This window comes from Heterocephalus glaber, unplaced genomic scaffold (assembly GCF_053883595.1).
Source record: "Heterocephalus glaber isolate CG9 unplaced genomic scaffold, H.glaber_assembly_v1.0 deba00000347, whole genome shotgun sequence".
In the NCBI taxonomy this organism is placed as follows: domain Eukaryota; kingdom Metazoa; phylum Chordata; class Mammalia; order Rodentia; family Bathyergidae; genus Heterocephalus; species Heterocephalus glaber.
Window position 1 is genome coordinate 58384154 of NW_028258143.1, and position 24376 is coordinate 58408529.

Below are 24376 nucleotides of genomic sequence, written 5' to 3' on the forward strand. Positions count from 1 at the left end.
GCCCTTATGAGATCTGATGATCAGATATTCAGACATCCACATTATTATTTAGCAGTAATCTTTGTTCTAATCCCCCCCTCAATTTCCACTTTTCCTTAAGTAGCTAAAATGATTGACAGCTGATGTTTTATGAATATAAAGTTTGACAGCTCCTATGCTCCCTTAAAACAGGTACAGAACTGACAAAAATGTTTTACCCTCCAATGAAGTGTGGTTCCACAGTGTTCTGGGATTATTAGGTAGAACATCCAGGAACACTGTGCCCTAGAACAAAAAGTACTAACAGTTACATTTGTCCCTGCTGTGATCTCCACCATTGTATCATCAATAGAAGTGTAAAACAACAGAACATTGAAAGAAACTTAAAAACTCAGGTAAGAGAATTTTGCTTATACCTGCTATATTTAAAAGTATTTTCTTATTCACATAATTATCAACTGTAAGCATTACTGTATATAATATTGAGAAACTGGAGAACCTCTTCTTCCTATCAATAAGATACTGTTTAAATTGGGTTACACTGTATTCAAATAACAGAATAGTATATGCCCTTTAAAATTACTTATTATACTTTTGACACAAGAATATGTCAATGATTTATTCAATTCAAGCCAGGTTACAACACAATATGTAGAGGTGGATTCTATCTATTTTTGTTAATTTGTTTCTTTAATAAATGTGTGCACATTTGAATAATAAATGTATGTTTAGGCACTTGCTTGAATACAAAACTAAAAGGTGATAGTATGCCAAAATGCTAGTAGCAATCACCAACATGGACAGCAACCTCCATATTTCTAACAAATGATCATTATTAACTCTCAGGAGGAAACAAATCTGTTTTTGTTTGTTTTAAATCATTAATCGAGTGTCTATTGAGCAAGTATGGCTGTTAATATTATAAACGTGACATTTATTTGATCACACCCTATGAACTCAAATAATGAAATTGGCATCACTTCTTAGCCTTTTGGCTAAGATCAAGTGAAATAATGAAACTGGCCTTCAATTTAGGACCAGTCTTTACTTGAGCATGTGGTGGAGGCGGTAGGAATGGGAGAGTATGTAATGTGCTGGGTGTTCATCGTCCTTTTCAGATAAGATGAAAATATATAGCTAATATATAACAGTTACTATGTGCCAAGTCCTAACCACTTGACATATAATAATTCATTTGACCATCTTAATAACACTTAAAGGTAGAGACTACCATAGTTCACATTTTTAGAGAAAACTGAGCCTTGAGGAATTTAAATAATTACTCAATTGTTAAGTGATGGAGCCAAGATTTAAACCCAATCAATGCTCTGGCCTCGGGATCTGTGCTCTTACAAGCACAAAGAAACAGTAGTTATTATTAATTACTCCAGCTGCTCACACTGTTGTTAGCAAGAGAAAATGTAACATGGGTGTATAAAGACCCTAGATATTACATGTAAGGAAATGACTATCTTATTTATTGATAGTTCATATTAAAAAATAGTATTAATTCTTATTGTTTTAATTATTTTTAGTCCAGGAATGTTAGGAAAGGAGTCTAAATGTATAATATCGTTAATGCTAAGCCCCAGGAGAGGATATGGGCTGAGTGAGTGAGAATTCGTAAGTTGCAAGGTTTAAAACAGGAGAGGGAGGGCAAGGAAACCAATATAGGTGTTGTAGTATATGATTTACATGTGTTATTTCACCTAAAACTGTTCTAAAAGATAAAGTCAATTTTTTAAAAGTATTCTAGTATTTAAAAAAAGAAGAAAATGAGTCCTCTTAAGTTAGAGAAGTAATCAACTCAGAAACTTTCTACAATAGCTTGCTTTAGTTATGAACAAATTCCGGTTTCCAGACTTGGCAAGATAACTAGATCTCCCTTAAACATGTAATTAGGTTAGAAAGCTCATTTTGAATTTCCTGAATTTTCATTTGTCTCTCTTTTGTTTTTAACTATGGAGGATTCAAGTGGATGGTTATTGCCACAGTCACAGGACTGGGAGGCAAAGCTGCTATCTAAAAATAAGTAAAATTGACTATACATTCTTGGAAAAATTTTTTCTGTGTTTGGGAAGCCTCTTAAATGAGCCTTTCCTTTGGAGAGAAAAAGTCTCTGTTAATCTGAATAAGTGAAGTTGAGGATTAAAAGCAATAAACTCTGTATGATAAAACAAAAGGAGTTTTTAGTGTATTCATAGAAGCACTAGAGGCAGAGGTTTGGGCTTGTGAACTCAAGAACAAAAAGAGATAAGCAAGTTTCTGTAAGGGGACAGAAGCTCTGGGAACATGATAGTGGGTCAGAATTAGCGGGAAGGGAGAGACAGAGAGAAAAGAGTGAGCTATATCAGACCCACTTACTATGTGAAGGACAAAGAACTTAGCAAACAGTTGTCTGACACTTTTATGTTGATTTTTATCCAGGGCATTAATTCCCTTTGTCTTATCACAATCATCTGTAACTGATTATGTTGGACAATAGAATTTCGAATAATGAGAATGTACAGGTAGCTGAGCATGCAAATTATGAGGAGGAAGAGCTGGCAGGTAAAGCCCCGCAGTAGCAGGTTAGGAGCTTCAATAGTCAAGGCAAAGGCGGAGAAAGAAGGGGAAGTTTAGAAAGCCTCTGCTGATTTGGAGGGGAGGCAATGAGATGCAAGCAGGTGACTGGAGGTGTCTGCATTTGGATCTCTGCCCTGGGCCAACTCCTGGGAGCAGCTTATCTGATGAATAGTGTCAAAATTCATTGTCTATTTGATTTTAAGTAGCACTTAGCACTGTTCATTTGTTTATTTTATAGCTTTGTCCTCACATCATTGCAGCAATTCTTGCCCCCCAGGGGACATCTGGCGATGTCGGGAGGTATTTTTAGTGCCATATTGAGGGATGTCCCACTAGCAGCTAGTTGGTAGAGGCCAGGGATGCTGTTCAACACCAGAGAGAATACAGGACAGCCTCCTGCAGCCAGGAGCTACCTAGCAGCAAATGTCAGCAATGCCAAAGTCAGGAAACACATAGAAAGAAAGTCTGTAGGAGAAAGGGGCTTCGCCTTGTCTAGTGTGCCTCCAGCACTTACCATGAGATGGCACACAGCCGATACTCAGTCACTAGGAGATGAAATGTTAAGTCATGTAAGACCTCATTTTTGCTATCTTGAAATGAGGAAAAGCTTCGCCTCATCTCATATTTGCTTCCAGCTGTATGTCTCTGTCTCTCCAATTTGTATCAGAGAAATATAAAATGTAAAAAGATCCCTTTCCTGTGCATCCAGACCAAAAGATCTCTCTATATATTGTTTCTCTCTAAAGAGTCCTTTCACTTAATCTGTTCAGACTGAATCATGGAATTGGGGCAATGGAAAGGTTATAATAAATATATCACCTATTTCAGATGGGGGTTTGCAAAGAGAATTCTGACCACTCTGACCCTTAAATGCCCGGATAGAAGGAAATACTTGGGAGTGTACTGACAACTTATCAGAGCTGAGCCTTCAGTCAGTTAATGAGTCCTAACATTCCTGCACACTCAGCAACCCCCAAAGCCTTATAACCCCTAAGCATTCGGCCACCAGCCAATATCATACTTCTTCCTTGGCACCAAATCACTCTTCTAAGAACACTGACCCTATTTTGAGCTTACTGGTTTTTGAAATGATATTAGCAGCAGTATAGGGCAATTTAGCACCCTCATGTCTCTAACTTTCCAAAAAACTACTCGTAGCATTTCAGAATTGATAATAAATGTGTCTAAAGCAGTGACACGTAAGAAAGTAAAAAGGAAAATCCAACAATAGAACACAGCTATTTTTAAAAACTTCCACAGGTGTTCTCCCATTCATAAAATCAATATTATAATGAGAGGAAATAAAAATCTTTGATTTTTAAATTTGTACTTACTTGGGGAAACAACGTAGTGTTTGAAGGAAAGACTTTTGGACCAAAGATAAAGGATCTCACCATGATGAATGAGACACTGTCTCATATGGATCAGCTGTGCCCTGATCCATACCATAACCACTGAGCAGGGGCTGAGACACCAGCCCATGCACATTTGGGTTACCTGGTCTTCTTGTTGGTCCCACAGACACATCTGCAGAGCCTGACACAATTCTTGCCGCTGTTGCTGCAGGTGCTTGTCTAGTTGCCTTCTCCTATCTTGTAGAAGTTCGAGAAGGCTGTCAATCTTCAGGCAACTGCTCTGAGCTCCCTGAATCAAATCGGAATTCACATAATGTCCATCACACTTGAATTTCTCTATGAAGTCTGTGAGTTGTTGACTTTTGTTTAAAAGGGCTAGAGATCGTTCTAGGAGTTCTGGAAGAAAGTTAGAAAGAATAATGAGATGAGAAAACTTCGATATAGCAATGTTTAGATCTTTTCTATTTAATATATAAATATGTAATTTGTTCAAAGGGTGATCAAAATATATGGTACATGTTTAAATTTTTTTAAATATACACAATAAAAGACAGTTGCTATTAGTCCCCCTCAAAATACTCTCCTTTGCTTCTCACACAATTGTCCCATTGTTCTTGCCACTTTATAAAGAAGTCCTGGAGTACTATTTTATGAGTGTTCATGAGGTGTGATAAAAATATGGTGAATACTGCTGCCATTATACGGAGCAGTTACCATTCAATGGAAATGCAGGATTGTAAAACCATTACAATGTGTCCTCATCTACCTTATTCATCAGATCAGGCATCATGCAATTTCTGGCTCTTCCTTAAAGTCAAATTAATATGAAAAGTAAATAGTTTTAATCAATTCAGGACATCCAGGAAACCACAACAGTGCAACTGAGGACCCTCAAGAAAGAAGACTTCCAGAGCTGCTTCAGAAAGTGGCAAAAACAATAAGATAAATGGTTTTGAGTATTTTAAGCTCATTAAGAACAATGTTTCTTTTCCTGTAACAAATTTTTTTAAATGTAAAAAATATTCACTGTATTTTCTGAACATACCTTGTACATTAAATTCTGGTCAAATATTTTGGCCTAAAATCGCTACAGCACCAACTTCCAGATGCTGGATACTAAAATTCAGCAATAGCATGGTTCCATACAGTGAGTGGAAAGACTGGACACACACATTTAAAATGATGTCTTCATTGCTTTAAAATTAAGGCAAAGAGCAGATGTTTAATAATTTTTGCAGAATTCTTGAGTGGGATAAAATATATTATAAGAGGAAGGAGAATTGGAAGAGCTATAGACATTAGATCCTTAGTCTTCCAGAAATGTAAACAGGAGAAGTTGAGCAAACAACATAGGGTTTTGTGATGGGTAAGTAATGGAATAGGAAGGTTGAGAAATGGGAAGAGAAACTAAAACCAAGAAGACAGGATAATCTTGAAGACACTTGTTGTTAGAGTAAAGAAAACGCTAAGATAGTATCTTGAGAGAACAGCAAGATTTAATAGACTGTTTTTGTTTTTGCGGTACTGGGGATTGAACCCAGGGCCTTCACACTGAGCTACACCCCAACCCTTTTTCTATTACTTTTATTTTGAGATGGGGCTTGCTAAGTTATGTAGACTGGGCTTGAATTTGGACTCCTCCTGCCTCAGCCTCCTGGAGTGCTGGAATTACAGGTGCATGCCACCATGCATGGCTCAAGACTGCTTTTTCTTCTTAGAACGAGGAGCACAGTGAAGACAAGCTAAAGTGTTTGCACCTTACCAAGTACTGCATGCCACACATGGGCTGCATCAGTCCTCAGTCCCAGTCCTAAGATTATTAGCTCCTATTCTTTCCAGTCTGTCCTGGCATTCAACTTTAGCATGCTAATACAGCACCTAACTACTGAGCAAAGAACGGGCAGAAAGAATTAGGCCAGGGCCGGGGATTTAGCTCAGTGGTTTTGGCGCCTGCTGCACAGGCACAAGGACCCGAGTTCGATCCCCAGTACCAAAAAACAAAAAACAAAACAAAAAAAAGAATTAGGCCAATCGCCTCTTTCAGCTGAGCTAGTACGAACCACTGAACCAACCCAGGACTTGAATCAGGACAGAAAAATGGGAGAATGTAAATAAGATAAGTCAGGGAGAATTTTTAAATTAAGAATAAATCTCCAGAACAAAGAAATAGAGGAAAGCAAGTAAGATGGGGGTAGGAACAAGACTTCTCTGTTGTTCTGGAGCAAGTTGTGACATTGTTATGTTGAAGTAAAAGAGACAAATGGAGGGTCGGGGATTTAGCTCAGTGGTTTCGCTGCCTGCTGCGCAAGCGCAAGGACCCGAGTTCGATCCCCAGTACCCCCCCCCAAAAAAGAGAGAGACAAATGGAGGAATAAGTGAAGGCAGACTATAGAGGGCCTGGCAACTGAAGCGTTTTAATTTGTACAGCCTGGGGCAAGGGAGTTAGTTCAGTGGTTCCACTGCCTGCCTCATAAGCCCAAGGTCCCGAGTTCGATCCCCGGTACCAAAAAAATTTGTACAGCCTTACAGTCATAATCAGGGTGACTGATTCTCCTTTTGTATATTAAGAGGGATTTTTTTCCTTTTTATTGTAGAATTTGTTATGATGAACAGTTGCACACACAAACTGAGCACACACACACACACACACACACACAGAGGAAGTCTGGGTGGCAGCAGGGTTTCTTCTCTGTATGTAACTCTTACATGTTTCTCTCTTCCTGTAACTAGCTTTCATGTGTCAGACTTTTCAGATGAGAAGGAGGAGCATAACTTTAGGGGATCAGGGTATTGAAGGCTGACAGTGGATGGGACCAACCACTCCAGCCTCTTGATAATACATATAATTGGCCAAAATTTCAGTTTGCATTCTTTCTGGTTTTCTGGCCTGGCTTCTACCAAAACCACACAGTGGGTAGGTACCAAGAGGCCTACAGTTTCCAGAGCCAGAGTTAACTTGTAAAACACCAAGGTTGCAATCAGCCTGTTACTTGCTGCTGCTATAGTTGTTTAAGTGGACACATTCTTCCCCTCTGTTCCTCTGCCAGTTCCCTTGGTCCTTCCTGTCTCTTACCGCTTCCTTTTTTATAGTTTACATTTTCCTATCTATTTATCTTATCAGTGGATCATCCAAAATGACGTATTTTTTTCTCCCAAGTAAACTATCTAGATACATGGCAATCTTCAAGAATACAAAATCTCTATAGTTCATTTATTTTAAAGATTATATATTTCTGCATACACAAATCCAAGCTTTCTGAAATAATACCTTGTGATATACAACTGGTAGATATTTGATAACATTTTCATATTTTCCTTCATTGTGTTAAAAAAAGTAATATTAAATTACATGTTATACCAATTCCTATATAGTTTTTAAAAATGATTAAGTAATCAATTTAAAACAGATTAATGTGGGTCAGGGATTTAGCTCAGCAGCACTGTGCCTGCCTTACAAGTGCAAGGTAACAAATAAATAAATAAATAAACAAAAACAGACTAATGAGAGATGTACACAAATTAGGTGTATTTGCAGCCTATTAGGCAACATTCTCATATTAATACTTTCTAAAAAGTATCAAGCCCACAGTCTTGGTACTGAGATCTTAGAACTGAGAGGATGGATGACATTTCTTCTGAATATATTTTTTAAATATTCTAAATGTTTCTCAGTAGGATATTTTTCTTTTAACTGTTATTTTTTCTTTTATGTGTTTTTTCAAACATGTACAAAAGTAGAGCTAACAGTATGATAGACTTCCATGAACCTATATCCCAGCTATATGTGAATATATATTATATTCAGAATGGAAATCATAATATGATTCTTCCTGCCATACAGATTCATAGGTATTATATTCATCTTAAGAAGGCTATTGAAAAACTGGAAAGTATAGTTGTGATCTAAATTTAAAATAAATTTTCTCACACCGGGCGTGCTAGTGCATGCCTGTAATTCCAGCCTTCTGGAGGCTGAAGCAGGACAATCACCTTGAGTTTGAAGCCAGCCTGGGCTACACAGAGAGTTCAAGGCCAACCTGGACTCCACAGAGAGACCCCGTTTCATTAATTAGTTAATTTTCTTCTCCTTAATGTCCCTGTAGTATCTTGCTTATTGCTTACATTTGCATTATTCCATTATGTCTTACATTAGAATTACATACAGAAGACACTCACTAGGGGCTTTGCAGGCTTAGAGACTACTCCACATCCTGGAGATTAGAAATATACTAACTCCTGCCACCAGGGCTCTCATAATCAGACGATGGAGTTGAATAGGGAAATAAATGATCACTACACAGGGTGAAGGATGGTGTGACAGAGACAACTAAGGAGCATGAGAGGAAGTCAGTGCCAAGTGCGTGCACACCCTGCTAAGTTGTCAGCTTTCTGAGGCCAAGGGCCAGGTACTCCTCTGACTCCGGGCTCTGGGTTTCTCACCAGGTACTGGTTCAGAAACTTTGGTGTAAGTACCTGTTGCTGAACTGAGAGAAATCAGGCTGGTAAGTAGTCTGGAAACAATGTTTGCTACAAAAGCTTTAACAAGGCACATTTAGGCCTAAGGAGAGAGGGCTGGAGAGAATATTTTACCGTTCAACTCTTTCAAGAATTGCCTGGTGGAGATACAGACCTTTTCTGTAAGTTTACAGAGGGTGGAAACTTTAAGGCGTTAGCCTGGTCTGACCTCCATGATGTTATAGAATAAGTTACTTACACACTGCACAGCCTGACCATTGCTGAATAAGGAAAAATCACAGGTTGGGTGATTGAAATAAAGTGATTATTGGGGTAGGACTGGTTACAGTTTCCAGGTACATTTTTTTTTCCCTTTTCTTCTCTTCCTATCTTCTTCAGTTTTTTATTATTTCAGTTTACTAGTGCATGTGTACATAATGTTTACATTCCTGTGGGAAGATGGTAAATGTACAGAACTCATACCAATTCCTTATTTTCATCCCTTACCCCCAATATCTTGATCCCCTTCCCCCTGAGAATGATCTAGCTCTAGAAATCAATACAGAGATTCATCAAAACACAAAAACTAGAAATTTCATTTCACCCAACTATTCCCCTTCTAGGAATCTTCCCAAAAGAGTTGAAAATATCATATTACAGTGATACATGCATAGCCATGTTTATAGCAGCACAATTCATAATAACTGAATCGTTGAAGCAGCTACATGACCATCAACAGATGAACAGATAAAGAAAATGTGGTTTTTACACACCATGGATTATTACTTCCAAAATAAGGACAGACTAGAGTTATATGTATAAAAATAGACACACCCTGAGACCATAATGCTAAGTAGAATAATCAGACACATAAGCTTAACTATTGCATGGTCTCTCTTTTTTTAGAAACTCAGAGTAAAATAAACTCCAGGTACATTATTAGTTTTTGCCGTAATGCAGCTTACACTCACTTTTTGTACTACTCAATAGATCAACATCTCAGAAATTTAGAACTACTAGCTGCACTTTTAGACATTTATTTCATTAAATTTGAAGATAACAAACTCCTTAATTAAAAATCAGAGTCTTAGCCATTAATATACACTTCAAATCAGCTAACCTTAATAACATCCCACTGAATTGGCTGATTAATATATTTCATCAACTCTCATTTTATCAAAACAAAGTCCTTGAAGCCACCACTGGGCATATGAATTAGGAGCCACGTATCATAACCCCGGTCCCCTATGACCCTTGTGCTTTGAGCAGTCACATAAAGGGGCACAAAAATATCCCAATAAATATGGCATCCGGAAAGAAGAATATTTTGTCATCACAAAAACAAGGTCCATCCTCTTCTTTGTCTAGGTTTTTATTTTTTATTCTTTCTTTACTTTTGTAGTACCGGGGATTGAACCCAGGGCCTTTGTCCTGAGCTATATTTTCAACACTTCTATTTCCTATCCTGAGATAATGGCATTTTAATTTGCCCAGGTGAGACTCAAACTTCTGATTCTCCTGCCTCAGCCTCCTAAGTGTTAGATTGCAGGTATGCAGACCACACCTGACTTGGCTGGCATTTTTTTTCCATAGTAGAAATTATACCCAGGGCCTTTGCACTGAACTACATCTCCAGCCTTGTTTTGGCTGGCTAAATTGCTAACTTGCCTAGTCTGTGCTCAAACTTGTGACTCTCCTGCCTCAGCCTTTCAAAGTCCTGAGATTATAGGAATTCACGGCCACTCCTGGCTTGGCTAGCATTTTTATCCACTCTCACACTAAAAGGAGGCCAAGATGACTCTTAAAGACTCCTGAAAAATAAGACATTGGTTCCGCTGACAGCTGAGTGTAGCACAGTGTAGCCTAAGACCTTTAAGCAAAAACAGCATGCACCATGCAATCTGGGTCACTTCTCCAGATTTGTTAACTTTGAAGGAGCCAGCAGCAACACCAACAAGACATCATTCATACCTCTTTCTCCTTTCAGCTCCATCTCCAAATATTTATGGAAAAGTCCCTAGTTCCCTAAACCCCCATCCTTCTGGAAAAATCCTTCATTATGTTGTCTTAGTAATGAACCTCTTCCACAAAAGCTTCAGTCACTGTTAGGTTTCTAGAGGTAAAATCACTGTGTGATGATTGTGTTGATTGGATAAAGCCTGAATTGAGACCGCAGAACCCACTGCAGTTAACCCAGAATCCGCACATGTTCTCGTCTCCCAGCACAAATCTCACATGACTCTGCTCACCTCCTATGAACCCAGCTAGACTGCTACTGCTCTGTGGAATGGGCAGCCACTGCTTTAATGCAGAGTCTGATGATGTGTTTGATCCTCATCACTAACAAGTCCTACAGAACAATCATGGATTAGAATGCAATGTATATATCTGGTAGGCTTTCATAAAAATTCACATAGGCAAGACTGAACCCTTAATCTTTGCCTTTGTGTTAAGTAACTCATCATACCGATCTACTATCTAGGGTCCTTTGGAGGGTTATATAAATATAATATGTACTTGTAGCCTTAAAAATTGCCCCTCATTCCTGTCTAGTATGAACAAGGTTGTGAAGTTAAAAGTCAAGTTAGAACTGGGACAAATAAATTCAGGAAGTCATTTCACTCACACTAATTAAAGACATAGTAGGAAGAAAAAAGTGACTTTCCCTACCTATTTATCTACCCTACTTCCATAGACAAAGATGACAGTAAATAACTATCTTTTCTACGAATACCTGTCCTGTTCCAATCCTGGCCAGCCCCAGCAGTACACAAATTGTTGTTTAGCAACTAGATTATCTTTATAGTTATTCAGAGGGAGTTGGGAATCTTTATTAAGATTTTATCTGGAAAAAAACTCTCCCTCTCTCTCTCTCTCTCTCTCTCTCTCTCTCTAATAATGAAAGAGGAATTTTCCTTATTCTCAGCTGCTATGTAAAGTTGGCCTTCATTTATTGACTCTAGGAAGGAACATTCATTGAATTCAACCAAGTATCTCCTGAGAATCCACCAGGGACTGGGTACCTCGCTAGATGCTGAGGAAAACAGACGAGCCTCTGTCCTCAGGAATTCAGATCTGGTAGACCAGGCAATGAAGCTTCTTCTCTACCATCCCTTAACATCGCTCACCACTAGTGCCTTCTTCCACAAGATGACCAAACATAAAGTTTTACTCATCAGTTCTTAAAACAAGTTGAAGTATACATAAGGAATAAATTTAAAACACACTTATAAAGAAGCATCTTCATATTACCATCTTTTGAAACTTTTAAAACTTATGTGAAGAATAAATATATTTCTTGCCTTTGGTATGATGTTCATGAAGCTGAAGAAGTGATTTTAAGGCCTCAGCACTCTCAAACTCATGAGGATTCTGGAGGAAATCTTCAGCTTGATCTATTTTAATAGCAAACTAAAACACAAACAAAGGGGAAAGGCATATGAAAGCAGTAACAACCAATGTGCCACTTTTACTTATTGATAAGTGTTTTTCATGTATTAATGGCCCATCTGACTCTGTGTATTTGTATGTACATGTTTGTGTGTGGTCTGTGTGTATGATGGGAGGGGTGTATGTATGTGTGTGTGTGCTAGTTTAGGGTATTTGACTGTGTCTGTTTGGATGTGGTAATTAACAATATCTCATGGTTCTTCCTTTGGATTTTTGTCATTCCCAGGAATATATCATGTATGCTGGAATAAATTGGCCTTTTTACTGTTCAAATATCTATTAAATTTTTCAACCAAAATTATTGTATTCTGTGTAATAAATCCATCTGCTTTCAATACTCAAAGGCAGTTTTTCAAAGAATAAGCAGAAAGTTTGCTAAGAGAAACCAACAAAAGGTTGGATTCAAGTAAGATTACAAGTAAATTTAACTCACTTAGAAGGTTTAAATATAGTTATTTTTTTCCCTATGATTAAACTTAGAGGTAAAACTTACAGTTCAAGAATAGTATATAGCTTAATCCCATTATTAATACAAAGCAAAATACATATATTTTATACAGAAAATGGTCTGAAAAGATACACACCAAATGATTGGCTTTATGAGAAGGAATGGGATTAGGAAGCTATCATTATAATTTTATTTGCATTTTCATCAATAATATTTTATATTATTTATGTAAATAAAAATGAGATTAGCTAGAGCCAAGAATGAAAAATGGAAGATATTTTCTTCCATTTCAAAGCAGAATGCACAGTAATTTGACACCCTACATGTAAGCAACATGGTCATATGCTCATTCTTTTTTTGTTTTTCCCTGTGAAGTAAGTATGAAAGGGAAAGGGATGCTTGAAGCGAGGTGAAAATTCTCAGGGACATAATTTTAGAAACAAATTCCAGAAAGGGCAAAACATACTTGGATATGCTATTACAGCTATCACTACAGAGGCAGACAAATAGCTGGTTTGTTTTAGCTTAAAATTCAATGGAGATTATTATAAAGACCATATTAACTAATACATTCGCCTTTGGATTAGGTTTGGAGAAAAATAAGAAAGGCAAAGTATCAGAAAGACAAAGAAGTCCACTGCAGTGCTTGTCCTCTCTTTCAAATTTCTCTAAACGATTATTTTTTACTTTGGTGCTTGTTAACATTTTATGTAATTATGTGATTAATATGAGCTAGGGTATTTTGATTACTTCAATAGCTGCATAAAATTCAGTAATAAATGGCAGGAATGGTGGAAGAGCCTGATGAGCATGATCCCTTCTGAAATGCACAGAACCCTCTGCTGTTCTGTTAGGATGACCCGATAGACACCTGAGAGTGTCCTGTAGGTGCAGGATTCCTAAACTGTAGCACAGGATTCCAGAACAAAATAACCTACCTGATGGTTAAGTCTGTGCACCAGAAATTTGCCTCTCTTAATCTTCAACTATGCAATAATAACTTCGTTTATATTTCTAAAGAACACTCATAGGCAAATATTTCAGTAAGGGATCTTGTCCACACAGCATTTACATTGGCCATTCATTCACTCAATTTCTAATAACTGGCTTTACAGATAGTCTTCAAAGACAAAAAACCACACACACACAAAAAAACCCAAAACAAACGAACAAACAAAAATACTCCCCACAGGTGATTTGTTTTTCCTGGTACATTAAAAGAAGTTTTAGAGTCACTATATAATTTATATCTATATTCCAGATTCTTAGTCAAAGGTTTTTTTAAAAATAAATCAATTGAACAAATAACACTTGAAAAAGTTTCCCTGGTGTTTTGTTAACTTCTATCTTATGGGTGTTTCTTTTCCCCCACTTAAAAGTTATGCCTTTTTTCTTTTACAGCTGTTGTACAGAGTAGAAGTGGCAACAGGGAAACATTTTTAAAGAGCTTATTATTAATTTCACCTGCTTCTTTTTTGTCACTAATTAAAATTGCTGTAGCATACAAAAGGGGCCTGAAGATTATGTAGTAGCTTGCTTTTTGCTTGGTAAAGTGGTCTTGGGAAGAGGATAATACAAAAACATTTAGTCATTTCACTAGATCAAACAAAAATTCACTCAAGTGAGGATAACAGTGTGGGGCTGAAATGGCTTGGCTGAGTATTTCTTTTTACTCCATGCAGTCTCTGTAAGTAATTTCTACATCGTGGAGGAAAATTGGCTAGGATTAACACTAAAACACAGTGAGAACAAAATATTGAGCCTAATGTTAGGAAAAGATAGTTTCCTGTGCTCAGAAGAGCCAAGTTTAATGGGCAGTTGATACCTTTGTCCCACTTACTACAATTGAATGAGCTGGGACTTTTCCCAAGGTGGTCTGTAAAATGAACTGTGAGCTGGACTTCAGTGATCAAGTTGTGGAGAACAAAACTCTAAAGTCACAATAAGGATTTTGCTTCTCTTTCTTGCTTTTAAATGAGTTCATGATGCATAAGATTGTCTGCCTCAATTTTTATGTTCCAGTACTAATCTTTCCTTCATTGTCTTGGAGTTAAGTCCCGAATTTTACATTTTAAAATGTCATATTTTTCAAAGCTAGTGCTTTATCATAATGAAGCAGTACTCTCCCATAAGAATAAATATGCTGATACTTTGATGACAAAGAGCACCTTAGGAACTTCGTGAATACCAAACCAGCACTCCAAAGAATTTTACACAATAGCCTAGGAACAGACGTTGAGGATCACAACCCCAGGAAGCAAAGCAGAATGAACACATCTGGCATGACAAGAAATTAAATGTAAAGGGGCAGAACGCAACAAAAAGAAAAAGTCATGGCAATGACAAGTCAATATGTTTCACTTATAACCATCAATGTTAATGGTCTCAATTCAACAATCAAAAGAAATAGACTGGCAGAATGGCTCAAGAAGCAAAATCCAACAATATGCTGCATACAAGAAACACACTTCATTCAAAAGGAAACTCATAGACTGAAAGTTAAAGGGTGGAAAACAATACTGCATGCGACAGGAACCCGAAAAAAAGCAGGAATAGCTATCCTCTTGGCAGATCAAGTAGATTTCAAACCAACACTAATTAAGAGAGATGAAGAAGGACACTACATCCTTGTAAAGGGAACAATCCAACAGGAAGAGATGACAATCATAAATATCTATGCACCAAACACTAGTGTGCCAAACTATATAAAACAAATACTAACGGACATGAAAAGCCATATATGGACTAATACAATTGTAGTGGGGGACCTCAACACCCCACTGTCACAAATAGATAGATCAACTAGACTAAAAATGAGTACTGAAATACTAGAACTCAATCGAACTCTTGAACAAATGAACTTAACAGATGTTTACAGAGTCTTCTACCACACAAAATCAGAATACACATTCTTCTCAGCTGCACATGAGTCATTCTCAAAAATAGACCACATACTCACACATAAAACATGTTTAAGTAAGTGCAAAGGAGTTGAAGTTATCCCCTGTATATTATCAGACCATAGTGCGATGAAATTGGAGATCCATAGCAAAAGAAACTCAAAAAATTTCATAAGCACATGGAAATTGAACAACACACTTCTGAATAACCAATGGGTCACAGAGGAAATTAAAGAAATCAGACAGTTCCTTCAATTAAATGACAACGACAATACAACATATCGGGATCTATGGGACACAATGAAAGCAGTCTTACCAGGGAAATTCATAGCAGTGAATATGCATATTAGGAAAACAGAACGAGCCCAATTAAACAACCTGATGCTGAACCTCAAGCTTCTAGAAAAAGAAGAAAAGGACAACCCCAAAGCTCATACAAGGGAGGAAATTATAAAGATCAGAGGAGAAATCAATGCAATGGAGACTAAGAGAACGACACAAAAAATCAATGAAGCCAAGAGTTGGTTCTTTGAAAGAATCAACAAAATTGATAAACCTTTAGTCAACCTTGTCAGAAAAAGGAAAGAAAAGGCTCAAATCCATGCAATTAGGAATGAAAAGGGTGAAACTACAACAGACTCAGCAGAAATCCAGATGATCATCAATACCTACTTCCAGAACCTATATGGCAATAAGATGGACAACACAGAAGAAATGGACAGATTCCTAGATACATATGAATTACCAAAGTTGAACGAAGAAGACCTAAAAATTCTGAACAACCTAATATCAACCAATGAAATTGAAAATGTAATTAAAAACTTATCAACTAAGAAAAGCCCAGGCCCTGATGGCTTCACTGCTGAATTCTACAAGACATTTAGAGAGAAACTGCTCCCACTACTGTTTAAACTCTTCAGTGAAACTGAAAGGGAAGTAATACTCCCAAATTCATTCCTGGAAGCAAGCATCACCTTGATCCCCAAAGCAGAGAAAGACCCAACTGAAAAAAGAGAACTATAGGCCAATCTCACTAATGAACATAGATGCAAAAACCCTTAATAAGATACTGGCAAACAGAATGCAGAAGATCATCAAGAAGATCATACACCCTGATCAAGTGGGATTCATCCCAGGGATGCAGGGATGGTTCAATATATGAAAATCAATTAATGTAATACAGTATATCAATAGAGCCAAGGACAAAAATCATATGATTATCTCCATAGACGCAGAAAAAGCATTTGACAAAATCCAACATGCATTTACGATAAAAACCCTACAAAAAATTGGAATAGATGGTCTCTACCTCAAACTGATAAAAGCCATCTATGAAAAACCAACAGCCAATATCATACTAAATAGTCAAAAACTGAAATCCTTCACACTCAAATCAGGAACAAGACAAGGATGTCCACTATCACCACTCTTGTTCAATATAGTTCTGGAAACATTAGCCATGACAATTAGACAAGAGAAAGAAATAAAAGGAATAAAGATAGGAAATGAAGAAGTCAAATTGTCATTATTTGCAGATGACATGATACTCTATAGAGAAGACCCCAAGAACTCCACCAAAAGTCTTCTAGAATTAATAACCAAATTCAGTCAAGTAGCTGGTTACAAGGTCAACACACAAAAATCAATAGCTTTCTTCTACACGAATGACAGACTCACTGAGAGAGAAATAGAGCAAATAAATATATGAAAAAATGTTCAACATCACTGGTCATTCGAGAGATGCATGTGAAAACAATGCTGAGATTCCACTTCACTCCAGAAAGAATGGCTGCTATCATGAAATCAACCAATAACAAATGCTGGCGGGGCTGTGGCGAAAGAAGAACCCTGCTCCACTGCTGGTGGGAGTGTAGACTGGTGCAAGCACTGTGGAAATCAGTATGGAGATACCTCAAAGAACTAGGACTGGAAGTCCCATTTGACCCCACTGTTCCATTGCTGGGGATCTTCCCCAAAGAATTAAAAGAATCATACCACAGTGATATATGTGCACCCATGTTCATAGCAGCACAGTTTGTGATAGCTAAAACTTGGAAACAGCCCAAATGCCCATCAACTGGAGACTGGATAAAGAAAATGTGGTTTTTTTATAAAATGGAGTACTACTCGGCCATAAAAAATGAGAAATTAGAGACATTTATAGCTAAGTGGATGCACATTGAGGCAATACTCTTAAGTGAAATAAATAGGACACACATGTGTAAATACCAAATAGTTTCTCTGGTGTGAGAAACTGAAAGTGGAAATAAGGACTAAATGTATAATAGGTCATGTGAAATAGGAAGAAAAGGGGCAAAAGGGAAGGAAGTGGGAGGGCTAGGGGAAAGGATAGAAGGGAATGGGATTAATATGAGAAAATGGAAAAATAGGAACAAAATCTTTGTAAATAGGGAGGGCTGGAGGGGTTGAAGGGAGGACTGGACAGAGGTGAAAAACAAGAACCAAGAGAGACTATGTAAAGGTGCAAATTTCCAATGATGAATGTCATTATATTGTATACCTAAAATGTACCAATGATTAGAATGAATAATCGATAATGTGAAATAGGAAGAAAAGGTCCAAAGGGGTAGGGGTAGTGGGAGGCACAGGGGAAAGGAAAGAAGGGAAAGGAAAAAATGATGAGAAATGAAAAAAATGGAAATAAAGTCTTTGTAAATAGGAAAGGGTGGAGGGCGTGAAGGGAGGGCTAGGAATGGGGAAAAAATAAGAACCAAGATGCATTATATAAAGGTACAATTCCCAATGAGAAATGTAATTGTGTTGTATACCTACAATGTACCAATAAAAGAATTTAATAAAAAAAAAAGAATAAATATGCTGCCACTGGACAGGGTAAAAAGGTAAAAGTGAAATTTCCAATAACTGCCTTACACCAAATATAACACTCCTTTTGATAATGTTCTTTGAGTCTCCCATTTTGAATCCTGAAGCTTCAAAAATATTACAGGATCAAAGAAAAATTATAGGCAAAATTATCTTCTTATACCCAGGACTTTTTCTTTCCCTTGTATTTTAATGAGCTCAAACTATGGAAAATCAACTAGATATAACTTAAGAAAACACTCTATATAATGCTACATTTACAGCCCAAACATTACTCTTCTGCTGCTATTTTATTAACAGCAGAAGAAATATTATCCTCCAACTTATAGCCAGTGAGAACACTCTAGATCAGAATTTCCTAATGACCCTATAATCAAAGTAACTGTTTGAATAGTAATTCTATTTCTATCTTCTAAGGAAGGAAATAAATCAAAATGATTTGTGAAATAAGAAGTCCCACTTTTACTTAAATTTTACTTTATTTTAACCAACTATCTTTAGTCTCTGAAGACTTACATTTAAAATTTTAACAATTTTATTTTTTGACAGTTATCTACCACTTTTTAAAACTTGATTGCAATATTTACTCACAGGAATAAAACGTTTTCTAGAATACTCTTTATTTGCTTTGATATGAAGAAAGGGCAAATTTTAAAAGACACAAACCTCCAAGGCACTTTCAAAAAATTCAGAGGTCAATGTAAGGAGCTCGCTTCTTCTTTCAAGCATGGAGACCAGCGCTGTCCATGCTTCACCCAGGGTCTGGGCCATGGCATCATAAACCTGACTCTGATCCTTGTTCTCTTCAGCGGTCTTGTCTGCTTCCTGCAAGAGTTCCCATACTCCGTCTTCCAAAGCCTGAGTCAAAGAGAAAAAAAGCGTAAGGCAGAATGCCACCCAATGTAAGAGTACTGGATTATATTTTAAACACATATATCTGAAACTATATGCAGTCTAGAGAGGTTTAGGAGAGAATGTAAATGCAAGCATTTGTGTAGTAGGAGAGATCAGTGGGGATTGTTGAGAAACAGGGAGCATGGCCAACATAAAGGCATTCACGTCTAAGTTATTCAAATACTGTAAAGGTTTAGCAAAAATACATATCTACCTTCCCTGAGGTAGAGAATACTGCAGTGATCTCACATTCCCCCAAAATATGAGAACTAACTGGAACATATCTGGAAGAGGGGGCAGGGGAAAAAAACAAGGCAAATAAAACACTGTTTATTCTGAATAATTCTCATTCCTTGTTAATAAGCTTATGAAGCTTGATGTAAATATTAAGAATAGATTCTTATGAAAATATTCATATTGTAAAAATTACAGTACCTGCAATGACATTTCAGATTATTTGAATAAACTATGGAAGATGAAGGGGATTGTGTGCTTAGATAATTGTCTCATTCAAGAATAGGAAGAATACCTCATAGAATACCCCATAACAGAGAATAGGAAGAATAGGAATAGGAACAGAGAATAGGAGAATAGGAATAACAAGAATAGGAAGAATACCCCATAACATGTAAAGGTTAACCATTTACAGTAGCAAGAAAAGGCATAACTTTTAAAATGTAATAGACTAAAATTACTATGAATAAATTTAAAATATCAGCAGAAAGAGTGACAAAAAAATGTGATGAAGCAAAATACAACAAAGAAAATGAAAGAAATAAAAGCATCAAGACACATACGTGCACAAAACAAAATGCAGCGATGGGACTATGTTAAATAACAGTCAATACACACAAAAAAGTAAAGGAGTTTACTTTTTCAAATTAAAAAAACCTAATTTTTATTTTGCTTCAGTAATTCCTGAACTAAAAAGAAATAACTTTTAAAAATAAAGATGAGATATACCAAGCAGAGACAAATAAAAATTAAGCAGGATTAGTGATATTAATATCAGCTAAATTAGAAACTTAAAAAATCATTGAAGGTTTTTAATGCCATTTTATAATTATAAATAGTACAATCTTGGTAAAGATAAGGCAAGCACTAAGTTTTACACTTACAGCATTGAAATATTTCAGGTAGATATAACCAGTTAGACTATTATGTAATAAAAGTAGAAATAAATGGAAAAGTCACAGATCAGATGAATCATTTATGATATTCAAAAATTTTTTAAATGATTCTTAGATCAAATGAAGAATAAATACTATAATTATAAACTTGGGGGGAGAATGAAACTATCACATTTAAAATTCTAAGAAATACAGCTAATTTTATGCTCAGATAAGATATGTCATTAGACAAATTTGTATTTAAAGAAAAAAATAAACACTCAAGTCTCAATCATAAAAAAATAATTTTAAAATGTTAATGGGGAAAAATCAAGCACAAAGATAGATTAAAATAAATGAAATAGATACCTAATCCTTCAATGTACATCAAGCATACAAAGAACTTTCAAGAAGAAACTGTGACCTCACATTATGGTTAAAATAAGGTGCTCAAAATTGACCAGAAAAATAGCTAGTACAGAGAGAAACTCTGCCTGGTATTGGCTGGTTCCACTGTGACTCACTCCTATGGGAACTTCAGATGAAGGAATGACAAGGACAAAAGTTCCAGCCATCACCTGCTCCTGGGCATGAACAGAAGAGAAGCCTTGGGTGAAATTTTGCCAAGGAGCCTCTCAGGCCACCTTACCACTGCCCCAGAGCACCAAGGAGGTGAGCCACGTGGGTGCCAGCACCCCACCCCTACCCCAGCTGTGCCAAGCCATTACCTGGATCCACACTGTAGAGTTGCAGGGGTCATAAAGGACAATGTTCTGAGCTGGAGAAGATAGAGTAGAAGTGAACAACAGAAAGAGGGCCTCTCTGAGGCCCCTTGATGAAAATTAAAGCCCACCAAAACAGTGAAGAAAATCTTTGCAATAAAGGCACACCAGAATACCTTAGTTGGGGGAGCAGTGGTGTGGATCAGAGTATCATGGCTCCAAGCAAATCCCAGCCAGGGTTCCGCCCCTGACCCCAGAGGCTGGGGCACACTGGCCCAAGCCAAGGGCCTGCCTGGAAAAGAGTTGCACAGGCACACAAGCAACAGCCAGAGGTTCACCCCAATACCATCAGTAAGTGCACGAGATCCTAGCCAGAAGCTTGCTCACACAACAGGAACTGGGGTGCATAGCCCCCAGCCAAAGACCTTCCCAGACAACAGCTATATAGGGGCCCTAGCCAGTGGCACACCTAGATATCATCCCAAGTGTGCACAGGCCCCAGTCAGAAGCCCACCCAGACAACAGGTCATCTCAGGGATCCAGAAGGCTACCTTTCTGAACCCAGGAATTAGTGTACTGGTGAGCAGCAGAGAAAAGGCAGCTCTGTGGCTTGCAAAGAATTGAAGATCACTGGGTGAGCAAAAAGTTGCCTCAACAAAGGCACAGCAGGCTACATCTGTTGAAATGAGAAGACACATAAACAAGTCTCCAAAACAGACTTCCGGATCACCTCAGGCAACCCTAAAGGGAAATGAGATGGAACAATCTGATACTCAACCACATGGACTCCCTGAACTGGCAACAAAAGAAGAGGATCTGGAAAAAATAAAATCAGAAATAATTTCTCAGATAACAGCAGAGACTGTGCCCATAGTGCAAAACATGATTAATAAATCTAGAGAAGATACAGATTAAAAAAGAGAGATGAGGAACATGATGGAATCCCAACATAGGAAACAAATGCAATCCATAAAACAGATGCAAACAGATTTCCAGGAGATTAAAATCTCCATTGGAAGTTTACACAGCAGAATGAGCCAGTGTGAGAACAGAATTTCAGGTACAGAAGATAAAATTGCAATTAGTGACCAGGAAAAGAAAAATTGCTTTAAAATTGAAAGGGACCACGAGAAAGCAATCCAGCAGCTGCTAGACCATCAAAGAAGAATAACATAAGGCTGAGCAGAGTCAATGAAGAAACAGGAGAAAGCATAGACATAAAAAAACTGTTCACAGAAGTGATGGTAGAAAATTTCCCAAGCAGGGGAAATGAATTTGACGTACACATAAGTGAGGCATATAGCACTCCAACTAGCCTTGATCAAAAAAAAAATCTACACATAGGCATGTAGTTGTTAAGATTCCAGAAACCCAACAGAAGAACAAAATTCTACAAGCAGTAAGAGAAAAGAAATGAATCACATACAAAGGAAATCCCATCAGAATCACAGCAGACATCTCAACACAAACCCTCAAGGCAAAAAGAGCTTGGAGTAACGTATTTCAAGCCCTGAAGGAAAACAGCCTCCAACCCAGACTGATGAACCCTGCAAAACTATCTTTCAAAATTGATGGAGAAATAAGATACTTTCATGACAAAGAGCACATTGGAAACTTCATAAATACCAAACCAGCACTCCAAAAAATTTTAAACAATATCCTAGGAAAAGACAACAAGGATCACAACCCCAGGAAGCCCAGCAGAATGAATCCATCAGGCAGGACAAGAAATTAAACACAAAGGGGAAGAATCCAACAAACAGAAAAAGTCATGACAAGGATAAGTCAATACATATCAGTTATTAGCATTAGTGTTAATGGTCTCAATTCACCAATCAAAAGAAATAGAGTGGCAGAAAGGGTCAAGAAGCAAGATCCAACAATATGCTGCACACAAGAAACACATTTAATTCAAAAAGAAACTTATAGTCTAAAAGTTAAAGGGTGGAAAACAATACTTCATGTGACAGGAACCCAGAAAAAAAAAGCAGGAGTAGCTATCCTCTTTGCAGATCAAGTGGATTTCAAATGAAAATCTGAAACACTCTAGTCCCAAAAATTTCAGATAAGGGATACTCAACTTGTATGTACAAATGTAACATTTCATGTGTTTTCATTCCTCTCAAATAAAAACTTAAGAACAGGACTCTTGGTTCTTAACAGTAATACAAGAAATTTCTATATTGTTTTCCAAAATGGTTTTATCATTTTACATTCACATCAGCAGTATTAGAAAGTTCTAACTGGTTCACACCTAAGCTGACATTTGTTCTTTTAAAACTTTTAACTTCATCTCCCTAATGAGTGTATAATTCAATCTTGTTATTGTACTGATTAGTATTTTTCTGATTCTAGTGTTGCACACCTTTCCTTGTACTGTACTGGCTATTTATCATCTTCTTGTGTCTACTTTTTAATTGAGTTATCTATTAATGAGCTGTAAGAGATCTTTATATATTCTGGTCATAGGTTATATCCATTATAAATATGGTCTGTTTAAGGACTACTTTTCATTTTCTTAATGATGTCATTTAAAGTTCTAAATTTTGATAGAATCTCATTTATCAATTTTTTCTTTTATACATCATGTTTTTTATATCCTAGGGAATTCTTGCCTACCCTAAATTCATAAACATTTTCCCTTATAATTTCTCCTTAAAGTTTTATAGTTTTAGTCTTTCATATTTAGGTTCATAGATCCTTTCAAGTTATTTTTATGTATGGAAATAAAGGATTGAGGTTAATTTTTTATATACGGATATGAGGTGTTCTAGTGCCACTTGCTGAAAACACTGTCTTTTCCTCTGCTCTTGAATTGAGTTTATGTTCTATATAATGTTAATGTTAAATAATCTTTCAAAACTAAGTGGACCATATATGTATGGTTCTATTTCTAGATCCTCTGTTTTATTCCAGTGATCTATATGTCTTTCCTTACACCAACACTGCCTTGATTACTGTAGCTTTAGAGGAAGTCTTAAAATTAGGTACTAAATGTCTTCCAACACTGTTTTTTTGTTTTTGTTTTTCTTTTTACTTTTCTAGGTCCTTTGTACTCCTACATAACTTTTAAATTTCAATATCCAATTCTTCATTTATAGCAAGTATACATAGACCTGAATTTTTAAATATACCTTATGTTTTCTAATCCTGCTAAATTCACATACAAGTAAGTTCTAGGGGCTCCCAGAGATTTTTTTAGTATTTTCTGTTGATGATCATTTCATCTACATATAAAGATTTTGCTTCTACCTTGCCAATCCTATCCTAATTATGTCATTTTATTGCCAGACTATTTTGGTTTAGGCCTATGTTTCAAAGTTTAATAGACAGATGAAAAGTAGGCATATCTGCCCTTGTTCCCCACCTTAGGGAGAAAGCATTGTATCTTCTCCATTCATATAAGGCGTTTTTGCTGGAAGTATGGAATATATGTCTTTCGTCTGTTGAGAAGGTTCTGTTCTACTTCTAGTCTCCTGATAGCTTTTACCATGAACAGCTGTAGAATTTAGTCCAATACTTTTTCTCCAACTAGTGACAGGATCATATGGCTTTTTCCTTTCCTCTGTTAAAATGATGACTTTTGGGGGTGGATCTTCCAAGGCTGAACCAATACTGCCATCCCTATAACAAAACCACTTTCTACATACTGCCA

The 24376-nt window shown here is 36.8% G+C and overlaps 1 protein-coding gene across 9 annotated transcripts in view; it reads right to left on the minus strand.

The window, feature by feature from the left end:
- The window catches only part of Ccdc141 (coiled-coil domain containing 141), a 227633-nt gene that overhangs the window by 141027 nt on the left and 62230 nt on the right, over positions 1 to 24376 (minus strand). For 8 of the 9 annotated variants that reach the window (XM_087196555.1, XM_087196556.1, XM_087196560.1 and 5 more), the window contains 3 exons: positions 18663 to 18854; positions 11657 to 11765; positions 4042 to 4295 (listed from right to left, as the gene is read on the minus strand). In XM_087196555.1, the coding sequence (XP_087052681.1) occupies positions 4042 to 4295; positions 11657 to 11765; positions 18663 to 18854 (555 nt within the window). The other variant, XM_087196562.1, reaches the window with a different exon arrangement.